A 19,479-nucleotide genomic window follows, 5' to 3' on the forward strand; every position below is an offset into this window, starting at 1 on the left:
AGATTCTGGAGTCCCAGGATCAAGTCCTGTACCGTCCTGCTCAGTGCAGAGTCTGCTTCTCCCTCTGACCCTCCCCCCTCTCTTGTGCTCTTTCTTTCAAATAAATAAGTAAAATCTTTTTAAAATACAAGAAAGAAAGAAAAGCATTCCAGAAAAACATACCTTGTCTCCATCCATAAATCTTTGTTTTTCTGTGATATTTAGTATTTCTACAGGGACATCAAGTTCAGATCTCGACTCATAAGATATGCTTCCGTCATCATTGCTTACAACCCGTCCTTTGCGACCAGTCATCTGCAAAGCCAAACAGTGTCATTTACAGTTAAGGTACCTGATGAAGACGCAGGAAGCACAGGACCCCTGCATTAGAGAAACTTGGTGGGAGAGAGAAGGGGATGATGAGGCCGACACACAGTGCTGCCTGTGCTGCACCGGTGTCTGGGAGAGAATGTCGCAACAGTTTCTGGTTTTGAAAAGGTGAAATTCCAGCAAAGAAAGCAGATACATGGCAACAATCACAGAGGCTGCATGACAGGTACAGTAACAGGTCAGTGTGCTGAATAAACACACAGATACTAAGGATAAGAATTCCTGACTCTGGGATGACAAACAGATCAAAGGTTCTAAAATCTAAGAGAAAATTAGACAATTATGTGATGATATCCAAAATATCACTCATTCTATAGGGTTTGGAGTTAACCAAAAAAAGGGACCAAGACACAGCCCCAATCTAGTCATATTTACCTCAGCAACATTCTCAGGGCCACCAAGTTCATCAATAAGTTCATCCAGGGTATTAGGAGGGAGGTCTTCTGCTAATTTCTCTAGTTTATCAAGTAGGTCTTTCTTCATCTGCTGGGCCCTTTCCACAGCGTCCTGACTTGTTATAAGGCTACTGTTACTGTTGGTGTTACTGTTAGCTAGATAAAGTACAATTGTTAAAAATCATTACAAAGTTTAAGTATGTTTTGTTTAAAGCACATCTCAACAGACAAGCCAAGCTTCCCCACAGATACCTGGTGCACTGTTAGGAGCAGGCAAAATTACTGGTGTAGATGAAAAACTAGGTCGTTTTGATCCAAGACCTGATGCTAATAAGGCACTTTGAATAGAATCTGGATCTATACTTTTCTTTTTTTTTTTATCTTTGTTTTTCTTGTGATCTTTTCTGATTAACCAGGGATCTGAAAGTTAAGGAAAGATATGTATCAAATCATCTGTAAAAGCAGCAGAATCTTCAAAGAAACAACCCTTGAATTTTTTGTATTAACTGGTAACTTAAAAATCATCACCAACTTCAGCGGTCCAGTATATCCAATACACTGTCAGATAAAATTCCATAGTATGAGGTTAAAAATCACGGTACAAGTGACTGGGTGGCTGGGAGACTAAGTCGGTTGAGTGTCTAACTCTTGGTTTCGGCTCAGTTTGCGATATCAGGGTGGTGAGATCGAGCCCCACACTGGGCTCCGCACCAGGTCCAGAGTCTGCTTGTACCTCTCCCTCTGCTCCTCCAACTCTCTCTCTCTCATCTCTGGATAAATAAAAATCTACTACTACTACTACTACCACCACCACCACTACAACTACTACTACTGTTCATAATAACAGTGGCACCTGGTTGGCTCAGTCATTGAAGCCGCTGCCTTCAGCTCAGGTCATGATCCTGAGATCCTGGGATCAAGCCCCACATTGGGCTCTCTGCTCAGGAGGAAGCCTGTTTCTTTCTCTCCCACTCCCCCTGCTTGTGTTCCCTCTCTCGCTATCTCTGTCAAATCAATAGTCTTCAAAAAGATAAATAAAATCTCTGCATAAAACTTAGGCGACTATCTCACACAAATGAGCTAAACTACCAAAAGACAGACAAGCTTGGGCAGTTTTCCACTAAGCAAAGATTAGATTCTGTGCGATGGTTTATACTGCACCGAGGGAAAAAACAAAAAACAAAACAGGTTTTATTTATTTATTTTTAAAAATCTTATTTATGGGGCACCTGGGTGGCTGTCATTAAGTGGCTGCCTTCGGCTCAGGTCATGATCCCAAGATCCTGGGATCAAGCCCTACGTCGAGCTCCCTGCTCAGAAGGAAGCCTGCTTCTCCCTCTCTTACTCTCCCTTGCTTATGTTCCCTCTCTCGCTGTCTCTGTGAAGAATATACATAAATAAATGTTTACAAATAAATAAAGATTTTATTTATTTGAGAGAGAGATTATGCATCAGCGGGGGAGCGGCAAGCGGAGGGAGAGGGAGAAGCAAGCCCGTTACGGAGCAGGGTCTGATGCAGGCTTGACCCCAGGACCCTGAAATTATGACCTGAACCAAAGGTAGATACTTAACCAACTGAGCCACCCACGGTGCCCTGAAAAAACAGGTTTTAATACAATATCCTGTTTCAAACACACAGAAATAACCTTTCATTACAATTAATAAGTACTGACGTACTTACCATCTTCATCATCCTCACTAGACTCATCTCTGAATGGGTTGAAATCATCGTCATCTCCGGAGCTCATGTTTTTCGAGCTCTCATAGTCACTTTCTTCATGATCAGATGCGTCCGATTCACTTCCACTATCATCGGAACTACTACCAGTAAGGCCACCTACTTTCCGCGCTTTCTTGGCTTCTCGAGTTATTTCTTCACCTACCCTCAAACCCAAAATAAGACAGTCAGCCCAAACACACTCTTCTAAAGATCTAGGAAACTACTTTTAGTTCACAAGCTTTTAAAGTGAAAAACATATAGGAAAAACTTTAAGTATATAAATTTCCTAAGTAAATGTTTACCTTTTAGATTTCCTTAAGAAATCATATTATGTTCAATTATTAAGAAAAAATTAGACACGAAAATAAATTCAAGACTACCTTTAAGTGTACATGTTTCAAAATAAATTTAGGACAACAGAGATAACACAGAATCTCCAGCATTTTCACAGTTTAATTGTGCATCAGGTTGAGAGCAGAGGCCTACTAATTAAACAACTCTATAAAACTTCATTTGTAGGGGCGCCTGGGTGGCTCAGTGGGTTAAGCCGCTGCCTTCGGCTCAGGTCATGATCTCGGGGTCCTGGGATCGAGCCCCGTGTCGGGCTCTCTGCTCAGCAGGGAGCCTGCTTCCTCCTCTCTCTCTCTCTGCCTGCCTCTCTGCCTACTTGATCTCTCTCTGTCAAATATATAAATAAAAAAATCTTTAAAAAAAAAAAAAAAAAAAAAAAACTTCATTTGTAAAAAGTCAGACTAGGTGCTGATTTTAATTACTTTATTGAGTACTCAGGAAAGATATATGGGAGATGCCTGGGTGGCTCAGTCGGTTAATTAAATGTCCGACTCTTGAGTTTTGGCTTAGGTCATGATCTCAGGGTGGTGATATCCAGCCCTAAGTTGGGTTCCATGTATGGAGCCAGCTTAAGATTCTCTCTCCCTCCACCTCCCTCCCCTCCCTGCCCCTCCCTACCACTCATGCTCATGTGTTCTCTTCCTCATCTAAAAAAAAGAAAAAAAGAAAAAAAAAAAGACAAAGACATAGACATCTGGAACAAACCATTAAAAGTTTACTTATTAATGAGATAGATGGTAAAAAGAACATAATTCAGGAAAGATAAACATAACCACGTGACCAGTTTAAGATGTCACTGATTCTAAAACACAGCATTACTTTTTTTTTCCCACTACAATTAAAAAATACTGTCAATTATAACCATCAATCCACTTTCAAGCATGTTAAAAATGTAAAAAACTGTCCTTCTTAGGACAGATGAACTAAGGTTACACTGTCAGCCACTTGTGTTTGGAACACACCCAGCATCAGACAGTTGTTCCCACAGAGATGATCACCGTCTTAATGATAGCCTGAGAAGTTAACTTCTGAAAGCCGAACAGTTTACTAGGAATCTAAACAGAAATCGAAGTTGGCATATGATATAACACCAATAAGCACTGAGTATATTTCTAACAATAACTACAAATGCCTTTTAAAAAAACTATAAAAACACAGTAAGCATATGTGCATACGCAGCTCTGACAAAGCAATGCCCAGATTTTGTTTTCCATAGATTGCCCATTAGCTGTGTAAACCTGGGGAGATTCCTTAACCTTTGAATCTTGCCATGCCTTTTTGTCCTCTGTCTAGAAAAAAAAAATAAGATCTATTTTCATATGGATCCCTTATGGGTTAAATGAAATAACAGAAGGGCAGTGCTGAAGACAGTGCCTAGCACCAAACTGTCATTTGTGCATTTAAAACCACATAAGTGACAGCGAAAGTATGCAACCACGTGCCAATTTAAAAGGCAGCTCAATCCCCAAATATCGCTCCTCAAAATGCTCGCATTTATACTATTTTCAATATCATTTAAAGAAAAGAACCCACCTTTCCGCTTCTTTACTTTATTTTCTTTACAAGGACTATCTCTTGGAGAACTATTGTTACTTGGAGCTGTCAAATCAATTCCTAGCAAACTATAAAGTTTCTTCCGGTCTGGAGCTGGGAAGTGTTTTTCAATAAGTGACTGCAACACTCCTCTGTTTACACAAGAGAAAAAGTGATAATTAGAGGTTCAGTCTGCAAAATAATTTATTTTCTGTAAAGTCTTAAGGGGTGCCTGGGTAGCACAGTTGAGCATTCAACTCTTGGTTTTGGCTCAGGTCATGATCTCCTGGATTGTGGGATCAAGCCCCCTGCCAGCCTCCATGCTCAGCAAGGAGTCAGCCTAAAGTTCTCTCCCTCTGTTCCTCTCCTCATGAGTGCTCCCACTCTCTCTCTCAAATAAATAAGTAAAATTAAAACATATATATATATATACTTCAAAACATGTTTCTTAAAAATATACTTTAATACTATAAAATATTAATAATCCAGCTGAAATAATTTAATATTCTAGGCCAAGGCTGTTGAATTGAAATATAGTTCAAGCCCAGCCAATTATGCAAGTTTTATACTTTCCAGTAGTTACATTAAAAAGTGAAGGAAATGGGAGCCTGGGTGGCTTGTCATTAGGTGTCTGCCTTTGGCTCAGGTCATGATCCCAGAGTCCTGGGATCCAACCCTGCTTAGGGCTCCCTGCTCGGCCAGAAGCTTACTTCTCCTTCTCTCACTCCCCCTGCTTATTATGTTCCTTTTCTCACTGTGTCTTTCTCTAAATTCCTTAAAAAAAAAGTTAAACAAAACAGGAGGAAAAAAAAAAATTTTTTTTAAGATTTTATTTGATAGAGCGCACCTGATGCACAGCTTGATCTTAGGACCCTGGGATCATGACCTGAACTGGAGGAAGACACTTAACTGAGTAAGCTACCCAGGCACCCCGAAACACTTTTTTAGTAATAGATTTCAGGACATAGACTAGTATCAAATCAACATGCAATCAGTAAGATGTAAAACATTACTTTTTTTTAAGTCTTGTCATTTTATATCCACAGCATATCTCAATTTTGGACTAGCCATTGATAGGCACACGTGACTAGTTCCTATCACTTTAAATAATGCAGTAACAGACACACAAGTAGAGAGAAAGATTAGTAGGTGCATGTTTTGCTTTTGGAAGCAGTTCTGAATTATATCCATCTTAAAAGGAGCCACTCGAATATATCTCCTAACACAAGAAATAGTACAGTAGGGCAAAGGTTATTTTGCTAATTTTACAATTAGAGTTAAAATTGGCAGGGTAGGCAAAGAAATTGAAAAACAATGCCTAAATCATCTTTTTAAAATTCTCATGACTGTCTGCAATTTTAATACTACAGATAACTACAGAGAACCATTGCTCGTATTGCTCCTCTGAATAATGGTAATTTCAAACACGCAAAGCTGAAACTAAAACTCAAACTAATCCAGGCTGTCACAGATTTCCAAGATCTACAAGACAAAAATCACAGCCTTCCATTAGTCTAAATACTGGGCACGATATCGTCAAAATGCTTAACAATCCAGTACTTCTGTGTTACAGTGGATACAGTGTAATGTACAAGCGTAGAATGGAAACTAAGATCAGAAAAACTTTAATGATGATACAGATGAATCAAAACTTCTGCCTCCAGGAAATGCCAACATTCAAACTAATCTAAATAAAAACTCAAAACTCAAAACATTACTTGGCAGTTGAAACGAAATCATTTAATTCTCCTCCACCCTCTTCCAAGGCTTCTAATGTTCTAGCTTCGCCTGTTGATTGCAGACCAATTACAACACACTGGAGAGAAAAATAAAATTAAAATAAAACTATGCATGTGGTTTCTTAGGCTAGATTTTAAATATTTAGCTAAAAAAAAAAAAAAAAAAAAAAAAAAGGATTTCAAATAAGAATGACCCATTATTACATGTGTGTGCTCATTTATTTATTCTACATATATCTGAGGCATGCTATGTGTAAAAAGCTTAGCTAGGAAATAGGATTACCCTGGACATTCAGTTCTTTGTGATTTAAATATAAATCTCTAAAAAGAAAAAAGCTGTATGGTAATCTATACCCACACGTCAGCTGTAGTTGTATCTGTGGATGGCCAAGTTAGTGTGATTTACTTTTCTATATACTTTTTGAACTATCTAAATTATTTATAAATAGGCACCGCTTTTATTATTTTTAAAAACTGTAAATTTTAAAGTCTTACTATGTTAATACCTTAACTCTCAGAAAGAACAGGCTTTACAAGCAGGAAGCCTGAACACCCAAAAGACTAGGAAACATAACCAAAGACCAAATCTCTCAGTGTGTTCTTCAACTTACTTTTCCATTCTTGATTTCTTCTCGAGCTAGTTGCACAACCCTTTTAACTTTGGATGCTATGCACAAGTATTTGAAAAATCTCTGGTGCGCAGACCAGAACTGACCCCACATGGATTTCTTCATGCGTTGCTCAGCATCAATCAGATCTGCGGCTTGCTGAAATCTCTCTCTGGCAATGACCCACTGAAGAGGGAAAATCCACATTTTAGACATTTCATCTATGCATGTGATTTTTAAAAAACGACTGATTGAAGCAAAATACTGGTAAGTACAAGACTAACACTAATTTAATGAACCACCTTTAGTAACTTGGCCATCTCTAAACAAATGTTTTTCAGGATGCTCACAGAGATGCCTCTAAATTCTTATCAACTACTAGAGTCATCAGTAGTTGATAAGAATAGTTACACTGTAATTTAAAATTATGCAACTTAGGTGGCTCAGTCAGTTAAGCATCTGCCTTTAGTTCAAGTCATGATCCCGGGGTCCTGGAACTGAGCCCCGCATTGGGCTCCCTGCTTGGCAGGAAGCCTACTTCTCCCTCTTCCATTCCCCCACTTGTGTTCCCTCTCTTGTTGTGCCTCCTTCTGTCAAATAAATAAAATCTTAAATAAATAAATAAACAGAATTATGCAACTTAAATGTTTTTTTTGGAAAAAAGTTTAAGGCTTAAGTGATTTTTATACCCAACATGGGACTCGAACTCACAACCCAAAGATCAAGAGTTGCACGCACTCTGGACTCAGCCAGTCACATGACCCATTACAAATGGCTTTTTTATAAATTATTTTAACAAAAGAGAAAGCTTAGGAAATTAGGAAAATAGGCATCTAGTGCCTTATATGTTGTTTTATAGCAAAATATACACTTGTGAGCTGAGAGACATTAAAAATACTAGGAATTAAGAAAAAACTTCTCACCAGCTTGACTGCTTTGTTATACATTTTCACATAGCTCTGAGAAAGAAGAACTTCCTCAATTTTGAAGGTCACTCCAGTAAAGCTCAGCTGTCGAGCAATGTACATTCCTCTAAGCTTCATATCCATAGCAACTATTTCCATGGCACCAACACCTCTGAATAAAATTAAAACACACAGTAACTATCATTAAATATAGTAGGGCTTTAATATAAGTGGAAAAGGTTTTAGCAGTAACACCTCTTTTAGACTGCAACTGAGCAAAGACAATGTATACAGACAATGTATACTGTAAATAGCTTTACCTCCGTTCCACTGCTTGGATAAAATCACTGAATTCTCTAAATGGAGTTCCCTCACCCCATATTCCAAGGCGGTTCATATAGGCCATGTTTCGTGGTTCAGAAGCACCTGAAAAATTCAGAAACAAAATATTTTATAGCTGAAAAAATAACCTACACATATCTTTCAAATAAAATAACAACTCACCAGTGGCACTAGCATAAACAACTCTGGCCTTTGGCAATTTGTTCTGAAGCTCTAGAACTGCTAAGCCTGTCTTGGTTGGCTTTGAAGAACCAACAGGACATAAGTTTTTTGCTTTATGACATTCATCAAACACTATCTGTATAGAAAGAATTAAGGAACATATCATAGTAGCAAGTATCGCTAATTTTTAAGGAAAACTTACTGTTTATCTGAAAGCCTTGGGAAACATCCCAAATTTCTGCGGTGGTAGAATTTGGTGGGGTCAAATTCAAGATAATCAGGTAGAAGAGAGATGCTACGGATAATAAGCCCCTGAGCATTAACTTTTAAAAATAACAGCAACATACCCATCATCCGGTGTTTTGTCAAACCTTAACATTTTACTGTTATTTGCCTCAGACGGTTTTCTTTTTAAGATAAGAAACATAAATGAAGCCCTCTATGTGCCTCTCCTTGACATCACCCCTCCCTCTCAAGTCTGAGAGGCAACCAAATTATTTTGCTTATTTACACTGACCAGGTATTTCTTAATTAGAATGTAAGAAAAGACTCCACTGTGGCAAGGTATGTCCACCACACAGATAATTTTGACAAATTCTCTAAGTAGAAGTACAATCGGCGACTAACTTAATCACCATTTGAAAAATATTCTTCATGCATAACAGTGAAAGGTGTGCTATGGGCAAATAGGTTTGGAAATCACTAAGTTCACAGTTTCTTCCCCTTAGTCTTCTCAGGTGCTTTACTACGTGAATATGCAGTGAGAATCCCCAAAAGCGGAATACAGTATTCATCACTTCCCAGATCTGTTAACATTTTCCTAAACCAGGAGCTTAAATATTGGCCTCTTACACGACAGCTACAAAACAGAATCTCCCTTGGACGTTGGGAAATCATTAAAGCTCTCATCCAGGCAATTTCAATTAATCTCAGGATGTAGTTGTTTTGTTGTTGTTTAAGATTTTATTTGAGAGAGAGAGAGCGAGCAAGCATGAGTGGGCATAAGGTCAGAGGGAGAAGCAGACACCTGAGGAGTTGAGAGCCTGATGTGAGACTTGATCCCGGAACTCCAGGATCATGATCTGAGCCGAAGTCAGTGGCTTAAACGACTGGGCCACCCAGGCATCCCTCAGGATGTAGTTTTAAATGTTTGTTTGTTTATTTTTAAAAGATTTTACTTATTTACTCGACAGAGCGAGATCACAAGTAGGCAGAGAGGCAGGCAGAGGGAGAGGGGGAAGCAGACTCCCCGCCATGCAGAGAGCCCGATGCGGGGCTCGATCCCAGGACCCCAAGATCATGACCTGGTCCGAAGACAGAGGCTTAACCCACTGAGCCACCCAGGTACCCCAATGTTTATTTTTACATTCACTTTTGGTCATTAAAAAATACAAAACATTTGTTGTAAAGGATACCACTCCATCGAAGTCATCACCGCACCAATGCAGAAGTTGTTTTAACCTAGTTTTATATTTACCGCCAGACTGACTTTCACCAATAAGGGAGGAATAGGTAGCAAAAATGACACCCTTTTTCACGCTTCCATTATGTTTGGAAGAAATTTTTCCATATTTAAACTAAAAAAGAAAAAAAGAAGAATTTAACATATACACTTTTTTCTCTGAAGAATCTATCCCACCCAAACTTCTACAGGAGGAAATTGGTGGGTCCATCATGCGTTTCAGGGAAGTCAAAAGAGCCCCTAAGACTACACACACATATGTGCATGCACCCACATATATATACACACACAGCTTCATGTTACAACAATCTAGTTTTCATCAAAGTCTCAGAAAACTTTTTTTTTTTTTTTTTTCAAGATTTTGTTTTATTTGAGAAAGAGAGTGAGTGAGTATGCATAGGGAGGGTAAGGACAGAGGGAGAGGGAGAAGCAGACTCCCCACTGAGCAGGGAGCTTGATGAGGGGCTCAGTCCTAGAACCCTGGGATCATAACCTGAGCCAAAGGCAGATGCTCAACTGACTGAGTCATCCACGTGTACCTCAAAAACTTCTATCAACAAGAAAAGATTACAAATCAAATCCTCACTCCAAGAAAAAAAAGTCACAATATTCACTTTATAAAATATTTATTATGCACTTACTGTATGGCAAGTCATTATAATTAAATTCTAAGGCATATATAAAGAACTATGATTAATAATTAATATACCCTTCTTCAATTGTGTGGACTAAAAAAAAATATATATATATTTCTAGATGCCAGTGACATGTTTTTAGTTTTGAGCTGTGAGGAATCATTCAAGACACAGTACTTTACCTACAAATCCACACAGATACCCACCCAAAAAAGTCAATGATGAGCAGGGCAACACTGAACCAACCTAGGGCTCACATGGAAAGTAGATTTACATTTACCTATTTTCAAAAGGCAAATAGGGAGGTACCTACCTGCAGGAAGTCTGCCTAATGTACTACTCCTGCTCTTGCTACACAGGAGGTCAGTAATGATTTGCCGAGTGAACGTTAAGATTACTATCACATTATAGTATGCTTCAGATAGTTGGGACACATTTACTTCCACCTGACAGAATTGTTTTAACATGAACACAGGTACAGATACAAAAATCCAGTGGGTTTTTCCAAATCAATCTTGAAGCCTCAAAAACTCTCTATGTGCTGCGAGTACCTGTCCACACAGCTTTACTATGCTACACACTTTTACTCACAGGTATGAGTTTCAGCCATATAAGGTTACCTCGGAAACAAAGACAAAAAGAGCACCAAAGACTGAGAACTCCATGACAATAGAGACAAGGCCCATTTTGTTTGCCACTACACAACCATACCTAGCACAGTACTTGATGCACAGGAACCCACAAACCAAGAACAGCTAGCACTCACTAATATCTTCTGTAAAATAAATCACTTAATCCTCACAACTCTACAAAGTAGAAACTGTTATTCCCATCTCATAGATGAGTCAATATTTACTGAATGACTAACCAAACAGAAACTTTCATACCTTGTTTAATGAATGAACCAAAATGTTTTTTGCTCCAATATCCCTCAAATCTCTTTCAGCATCATACTTTAAATCATTTGAAACACTGAACCTGCCACATAAAAAAGAAAAAAAAAGTAATTAAATGCAAATTCCATCAATCTAGCAATATTCAGGATAAATAAAAACAGGGCTTGACATTAAAAAAAAAAAAAAAATACACCTGCTCATTAAAACCCATCTTACATGCTGGAGTAACTACTCACAAAAGAAGCTTCCACAGACAGTCCTTGGCACTTACCATAATGCTCTTTTTCTACTCAACAAGTAATTTTCATAGATAATTCCCGCGATCGTCCTTCCTTTCCCCACACCAGCACCATCACCTATCAAGAAGCCAGCACGATCTCCATTAGGTAGGAATGTTTCATGTTGCTGAAAAAGAGAAAGCTGATAACTAAGCTACTCCTTTAGAGACTGGGATGATCCATCTTTCAAACACTGTTGTAGGAATATATTAATGCGATCTATGTGTATACAAACGGCACCTATTTAGCTCAGTATGGATTCTTTCTTAATATTTACTATGTCTTCTTTCTGGCTACAATCACATGCACCAGGTAACGGAAGTTATTGGAGTTAACAAATTGGTTAGCATTCTTCTTCTTCTTCTTTTTTTTTTTTTTTTTGAGGATTTTATTTATTTATTTGACAGACAGAGATCACAAGCAGGCAGAGAGAGAGGGGGAAGTAGCTTCCCACTGAGCAGAGAGCCAGATGCGAGGCTGGATCCCAGGACCCGGGGATCATGACCTAAGCCGAAGGCAGAGGCTTTAACCCACTGAGCCACCCAGGCGCCCCAGTTAGCATTCTTCTGTGTCTCTTTCAATGCCTGCATAGTCAAATACAAACAATCACACATAAATATGGAGGATGGTTAGCTGCTCGGCTATTACTTATTTTACAGAAATGGAGTGCAGAAAAAATCCTCTCAAGAAAACTGGCTTAACTAATTCATGGTTTTGAAAGCCAGTACGATACCCATACAATAATACCACAGTTCCTTCAAATAGCCACCAGGGTATGGGATTTTTAGATCCTTTCTAGCATTCAGGAACCAGGGTTAAAAGAGCTGCAACAAACAGTCATCCATCCATCTCCTTAATGTATATATTCTTAACCTAATAGTTGTATTGGATAGACTCCCAATAATGGAACTGTTAGGTCAAAGGGCATATGTAATTTTTTTTTCAAGGAAGCTCTACGTTGAATGCAAGGCTAGAACTCACGACCCCAAGATCAAGAGTCATGCTCTCTCAACTGAGCCAGCCAGGCACAATAGGACATATGTAATTTTATTTTTATTTATTTTAAAAGAGAGAGGAAGCACATGCACAAGAGCTGGGTTTGGGGAGAGGGCAGAGAGAATCTTAAGCAGGCTCCACACCTAGGACAGAGCCTGAGATCATGACCTGAGCGGAAATCGAGAGTCTGACACTTAACCAACTGAGCTACCCAGGCACCCCACATTTTTAATACACATCCCCAGTGAATTCCAAAAAGGTTATAATATTTTTCATTTCCAATAGAAATGAACCCCCTGCATCCATGCTACCCCTTTAATTTTTTAACACACGAGGGGCACCTGGGTGGCTCAGTTGGTTGGGTGTCCAACTCTTGATTTCAGCTCAGGTCATCATCTTGGGTTCACGGGATCAGGCCCTGCACTGGGCTCCACACTCAGCACAGAATCTGGTTATCCCTCTCCCTCTGCTTCCTCTTATCTCCCCCATAAAAATGCTTCTCCCCCTGCTCACACATGCTCGCTCTCTAAAATAAGAAAATAAATAATTTTCTAACAAATGAAACTTTTGTAAAAATCCTAAGCAGAAGTTTTTCATTCAAGGAAAACTGCCTTTATGTTAAAGCAACTATACTATATGGACAAGGATTAAAAGATATATGTATTGTATGTAATTATGAAATACTGCTTACCTGGGCTGCATAAGTAATTGCCTCCAGCTGTAACGCTGACAACCAGCCATTATCAATGGTTTCTTCAGAAATGGATGTTTTGTACCAAACATCAGGAGGAGTAACACTGGATAAAGAACTTGTTTCCACTACAGCATCTGGATGACGTAGGCCAATTTTTACTAAATGAAAATTTAAAAATACTTCATTTTAATTTTTCTAGGTAATAATGCTCCCAGTTTTATTACATAATATTGCCATTATTTCTGCTGTCAGAGAAAATAAAAGTAAGTAACTATACACTCACTGATAGGTGGTAAATTAATACTTAAATTTGATAAAAAGACCAGTTTATCAAATACTTACAGTTTAAATAGAGACCTGCTGATTAAAAAAGATGTAGAAAGGGGCGCCTGGGTGGCTCAGTGGGTTAAGCCTTGGCCTTTGGCTCAGGTCATGATCTCAGGGTCCTGGTTTTGAGCCCCACATCGAGCTTTCTGCTCAGCAGGGAGCCTGCTTCCCCCTCTCCCTCTGCCTGCCTCTCTGCCTACTGTGATCTCTCTCTCTGTGTCAAATAAATAAATAAAATCTTACGGAAAAAAAAAGATACAGAAAAATATCAACTTAGTTTGTATCACCAGGTTCTCCAGTAGCAACAAAATATAATCCTAGGTTTGGAAATCTATTTGAGGGACGCCTGGGTAGCTCAGTTGGTTAAATGTCTGCCTTCGGCTCAAATCATGATCCCAGGGTCCCAGGATCAAGTCTCACATCGGGCTCCTTGCTCAGCAGGGAGCCTCTGCTGGCCACTCACCCTGCTTATGTGCATGCTAACAAATAAATAAATCTTAAAAAAAAAAAAAATCTATTTGAATGAATCATCCAAACAAAAAGTTTGGAATTTAATTTTATTCTGAAAAGTAGTTTAATGGAAATCTTGGATATAAAATTAAACAGCAACTAATTCCTCAAAATGCATTATGTGAATAGTTTTAAATAATAAGGTCAGCAAACTTTTTCTATAAATAAGTCAATTAGTATTTATAGCTTTGCTGAGCAGCTGGTCTATTACTGAACAATGCCACTGTAATAGTGTAAAAGCAGCCATAACCAATAAATAAATAAACTCATGGCCATAGTTATTTTCCAATAAAACCTTATATAAATAGGCAATAGTCCAAATTTAGTTTGCTAACCTCGGTTTAAAGGGCCAGGGGTAAACTTTCAATTCTTTTATGAAAACCATTATGGGGAGTGAGGGAAATCACCCATTTGAGATACCACAACCTAAGAGTCTTTTTTTTTTCTCTCTCTCTCTCTTTTTTTAAAAATTTATGTATGGGGGCACCTGGGTGGCTCAGTGGCTTAAAGCCTCTGCCTTCAGCTTGGGTCATGATCCCAGAGTCTTGGGATCAAGCCCCACATCGGGTTCTCTGCTCATCGGGGAGCCTGCTTCCTCCTCTCTCTCTCTCTGCCTGCCTCTCTGCCTACTTGCGATCTCTGTCAAATAAATAAATAAAATCTTAAAAAAATAATAAAATTTATGTATGTATATGTTATTTTTAAGTAGGTTCCACATCCAAAGTGGGGCTTGAACTCATGACTCTGAGATCAAGGTCTCATACTCTACCAATTGAGCCAGTCAGGCACCACCTGAAGTTAATTTTAAATGACCAGAAATTATGGGATCCTGAAGTCAATACATACTGGGTAACAGAAATTTTGAGTTTAAGTGGTAGTATTAGTAGCTTTTCATAGAAACTCGGAGTACATAAAGGATTCTAGCCATTTATTATTTTCCTCTTATCTCCCCCATAAAAATGAAAAAGTGAGCATTTTTAACATCAAAACTAAAAACTACTAATTTTCTTTGTTTTTAAAGATTTTCTTCATTGATTTGACAGATACAGTGAGAGAGGAACAGAAGTAGGGTAAGTGGGAGAGGAAGAAGCAGGCTTCCCGATGAGCAGGGAGCCCGACATGGGGCTCGATCCCAGGACCCCAGGATCATGACCTGAGCCAAAGGCAGATGCCTAACAACGGAGCCACCCAGGTGCCCCAAACTATTATCCAATATGACATAGTGGCCACTAAAAAAAAAAAAAAAAAAATCACGGTTGTTACAGAAAAAAGGACAGAAGTGTTTATGTACTCCAATGAAATAAACAGCACATTTTTAAGATTTCCGTGTTTTTGTGCTTTGTTTATATAAAATATATAAAGATACAGATATCTATCTCTGCAATTTACTATGATTTTATAATCACTAATAAGAGCAAAGTTAACTTGAAACACAGTAAAACCCAAGCTTTTTTACTCTTAAAGGACTTCAGCCCAAAATGGTTCTACGTTTACATAGGGAAAATAACCCACAGCAAAATTTTCATGTAGGTATTTTAAAATATATTATAATTTAAAACCTATTACAAAGCTCTTGTCAAATTCTGAGGTACTCAATATTGACAGATCCTAAGAGATAATAAGGTGTGTGGGAAAGTTACTTAAGTTCAAGAAGAACCTGGAAGTCTTTCATTATTTTGACAGATCCCAACAACATACATTTTATCGGCATATACTCTGCATAGGTTTCTGCGTGACCCATTTCTTCTTCATCTTCTTCCTCCGGTTCATCTTCCTCTTTCACAACAGGGACCTTCTGTAACACAGTGGGAGCATAATCAGAGACTGGAAGCCTAACCAACACAAAGAAAAACTCTTCTGTAGGTATACTAAACAGTCTTCATGACACACCACTTCTATATTCCCTAAAATCTGGGTCACACTTTGCATCTTCTGTGCTTCTCCAATGAGTACAGGTAATCCATGACCCAACTCTCATCCCTAACACACCAATGGGTCACTACAGGGCTCTACCATCCTTCCAGCCACCACGATCTCAAACTTTCCTCTTCAGTATTGCCTACCACCCTCCACGATGTCCAGAACTTTTTTTTAACCTTAGTCTTCAGTCTTCATTTCAGTTCTAGGAACAGAAAGACCAAAAGATTTGGGGAGCAAAGGTGGATGAGCAAGCCCCAGCAGCTCATCCTACAACGCCAGTGCCAGAAACTGCAGAAGTTACACAACCCACCCTCATTTCAGTGCACCTTCAATCTAGCTGTCTTCTTTCCATCAGACACGGAAACCAAAACCCCAGAAAACTCTGGATTTGAAAGACAGAGAATCTACTTGACATCTATGCCTCCAAACAACAATCATATGTAAGATAGCCAAGCACTTACTCTCCAAACCCTAGAACACCAAAAAATGCAATGGGGAGCTTTTACTAATTAAACCAGGAAAACAGGAATGAAGCCAGACGGTACCAGGCAACTTGAGTGAATGGTTACCAGTCACATGTTCCTTTCTTTCTTCACCAAATCTTGCAGGTAAGCTACAGAGCATTAGGGGAACAGAAAGACCCTGTACTTGCCTCATTTCACTACAAGTAAAACCAGCAGCAAAGCTCTTAATTAATGTGCTTGTTCAAGAAAAACTACAGAGAAAAAGCTGTGAAACCCAGTAAATGTAGAAAAGAAGAAAAAGAAAGAGAAACCAGTAAAGACCTATAAGCAATGCCAAGGGCAACAAAGCCTTGAAAGGTAAGGACAGGCATTTTGATTTCTTTCTCTTTAGTCTAGAGTATGATGGCACAAAGATGCTCAATAAAAGTGGGAAGGAGCAGAGAGATGGTAGACAAACACCCAATCAACATCAACCCATGGAATCCTGAGAAAAAATCCAAAACAGTACTGAATGCTCTTATAGCCAAAATGAAACTCAATTACTGTCTACAGAAACTGTAGACAAAGGGGGCTGGCCAAAGAAACAGATATAAATCCCCATTCTGCTGTTTTTTTTGTGAGGCCTTAAGCAAAAGACTTAAATTCTGACTCCTCCTGACCCCCACCTTCAGCCCTTTCCCTGCCTACCAAATAAGAACACATACTAAATGACTAGTCTTCCCTTTCTATCTTATCTTACCATACCTGAATTTAAAAAAGAAAAGAAAAGAAAAGAAAAAATTACCAAGAGTGTAACCGGAAGATAAATTGGTGACGCTGTCTAGTCACAAAATCAGGGACCAGACATGTAAATTTCTAAGCCAGTAAAATGGCAACTAAGGGCCACCAAGCTTAGAATCAAGGAAAGAATCGTGAAGGGGAGCAGGGAAAGGTTGTGGTACCTGGGGAAGGTCTGCCTGACACATAGTGTTCAGTACTAAACTTGAGACATGCTTTGTGAGGTAGGGAATGTGAACCCAGGGTTGTCAGGTACTCCTAATTTTCAGGAGAAGCTGGAGTTCAGGATCTCATGTGGTAGCAACAAACTGAAAATCTTTCAAAATACTGTGGAGACCAAACAGAACACATCTGTCAACTGGCTCTGATGCAGTCTAGAAGTCTGTAATCCCTGCTAGATATTTCTTTTAAGTGAGGTCTATTCCCATGTGGGGCCAGAAGTAAAGACTTCAAGATCAACAGTCACATGCTGCACTAACTGAGCCAGAAAGATGCACCTGTTAGATGTTTCTTAACTGCAAGGACAACATAGAACTTTTGGCATATCATGGGCAAACATGGGCTGGAATGGGAATCTATGTACATTTCTTAAAAATGCAACTGTACTTTCTAAAAATCAACTTCCACGTAAGTTGCTGGTACACAACCATTAAGTAAACTGGGTCCTGCCAGCATTCATTTTCCTGGTCCCTGTTCAAAACCTCAGGCACAGATTGCTGTGCGGTCTTTCCAATTCCGTATTCCATCCCTAAGTCCTATCAACTCTTTGGTATTGTTACATGCAATCATCTCCTATTTTCTTTCTTTTCTTTCCCCTCACCTTTCCCCACCCTCTTTGCAATTCTCCAAGTTTAGTCTCTTAATTTCTCCCTTCTGGAGTACTTAACCAACCTTCCAACCTGCCTCTCTCCCCCACCTGACACCCTGAAACACTAATAGGATCCTTCACTTCCAGGGGCCCCACTGGTGCCACACCAAGACTTTTTTTTTTTTTAGATTTATTTATTCATTTGAGAGAGCAAGCAAGAGAGAGAGAGAGCATGCGCATGCAGGTAAGCAGGAGCAGGGGGAGCAGAGGGAAAGAATCTCAAGCAGACTCCCCACTGAGCACAGGGCCTGATCTCACAACCCTGAGACCATGACCTGAGCAGAAATCAAGAGTCAGACGCCTAAGCAACTGAGCCACCCAGATACCCAAAGTCTTTCAAACTCAACTCGGGAACCACCACAGTGCCAAAACCAACCATTCCAACTTTCTCCTGGCTTACTGCCATCTAAGCATATAGCCACCACCTCCCCTGTGCCTATCAATGCTTCAGCTCCCTTCCTAATATGCCCTCTTGCAGTCTCTCCAAATCCAACACCTAATCTCCATCATACCTGCTCCACAAAATGAAGTGTTCCCAGGGCACCTGAGTCCAGGGAGGTTTCCTCTTCCTCTAATTTCCTAATCCTAATTGTGAGTATTTCAATGTACTTTTTGCTATCCTTTATACTACTTAAACCATGTGTTTGTCCAACTGTATGATTATGGAAGGGGGAGCCAAGTAGTACACCTCTTGTTCAAACCCACCACATACAGCCACTGTTACACACAGCGTAGTTATGAAATCAATGTACAGAATTAACTAATCTAAGGCATTTCCAAAATTTAAGGAAAAAAATTACTTATAACTAGAACATTATACAACCTGACAGCTCATAATTAGCTATGTATTCAGGTTCAATCCCAAATTGGACACAGTTTCAAATACTTTGGTTAATTCCAAATTATCTTTGTCTCTGATCAGAGGAGATTGTCAGTCCTGTGTGTAATACCAAACCCTATCAAATATGCAAACTCTCATCACCTCGTTTAGTATGTCAGTTTGAAATTTCGTGCTTATTCCTTAGTTCATGTAGTTGAGTAGCCCCCCTTCACTCAAAAAGAAGTTTTTCTGAGGTTGTTTAAGATCACTTTTAGCCAAGCATATATCTATACCACACAACACAGATGCACTTTTGAAGCTCACCATGGTTGGAGAAAAACTCCTCATTTTCATGTCGTTTATCCATATTCTTGCTACTTCTTTATTAGAAGACTCTTTCTTTACTGCACCATTGCTTACATCAGCTGAGGGGAGAGTTACTAGATTTTAGAACAAAATATCAGTTTCTTTTCAGTAAAAGTTTTACTATAATTTTTTAAAATTCAGATTTTTAAAAAAATGTTAAATCTAAAGAGTCAGTACAAGTTTACCCACTTCTCAAGCCAAAGAATACCAACCTGCTTGTCACTAACCTAAACTAAGCGTTAAGAATTAAAACATTCAAAGCGATGTGTTACCATGCAGCTAAGAATTAACCTTAGAAAACAAGTAACTTAAACAGGAATGTGTGTACTCGAAACTTGAGAA

General features: G+C 39.0%; 1 protein-coding gene across 3 annotated transcripts in view; it reads right to left on the reverse strand.

The window, feature by feature from the left end:
- SBNO1 (strawberry notch homolog 1) overlaps window positions 1–19,479 on the reverse strand; it is a 58,672-nt gene that overhangs the window by 22,151 nt on the left and 17,042 nt on the right. For 2 of the 3 annotated variants that reach the window (XM_059138635.1, XM_059138634.1), the window contains exons 5-20: window positions 19,096–19,196; window positions 15,621–15,717; window positions 13,083–13,243; window positions 11,389–11,522; window positions 11,109–11,199; window positions 9,540–9,701; window positions 8,125–8,260; window positions 7,941–8,046; window positions 7,639–7,792; window positions 6,719–6,901; window positions 6,087–6,184; window positions 4,369–4,520; window positions 2,446–2,643; window positions 1,017–1,184; window positions 745–920; window positions 163–294 (exon numbers count right to left, since the gene is read on the reverse strand). In XM_059138635.1, coding sequence (XP_058994618.1) covers window positions 163–294; window positions 745–920; window positions 1,017–1,184; window positions 2,446–2,643; window positions 4,369–4,520; window positions 6,087–6,184; window positions 6,719–6,901; window positions 7,639–7,792; window positions 7,941–8,046; window positions 8,125–8,260; window positions 9,540–9,701; window positions 11,109–11,199; window positions 11,389–11,522; window positions 13,083–13,243; window positions 15,621–15,717; window positions 19,096–19,196 — 2,249 coding nt within the window. The remainder of the gene's footprint in view (window positions 1–162; window positions 295–744; window positions 921–1,016; window positions 1,185–2,445; window positions 2,644–4,368; window positions 4,521–6,086; window positions 6,185–6,718; window positions 6,902–7,638; window positions 7,793–7,940; window positions 8,047–8,124; window positions 8,261–9,539; window positions 9,702–11,108; window positions 11,200–11,388; window positions 11,523–13,082; window positions 13,244–15,620; window positions 15,718–19,095; window positions 19,197–19,479) is intronic. The other variant, XM_059138636.1, reaches the window with a different exon arrangement.

Source organism: Mustela lutreola, chromosome 11, assembly GCF_030435805.1.
Source record: "Mustela lutreola isolate mMusLut2 chromosome 11, mMusLut2.pri, whole genome shotgun sequence".
Classification (NCBI taxonomy): domain Eukaryota; kingdom Metazoa; phylum Chordata; class Mammalia; order Carnivora; family Mustelidae; genus Mustela; species Mustela lutreola.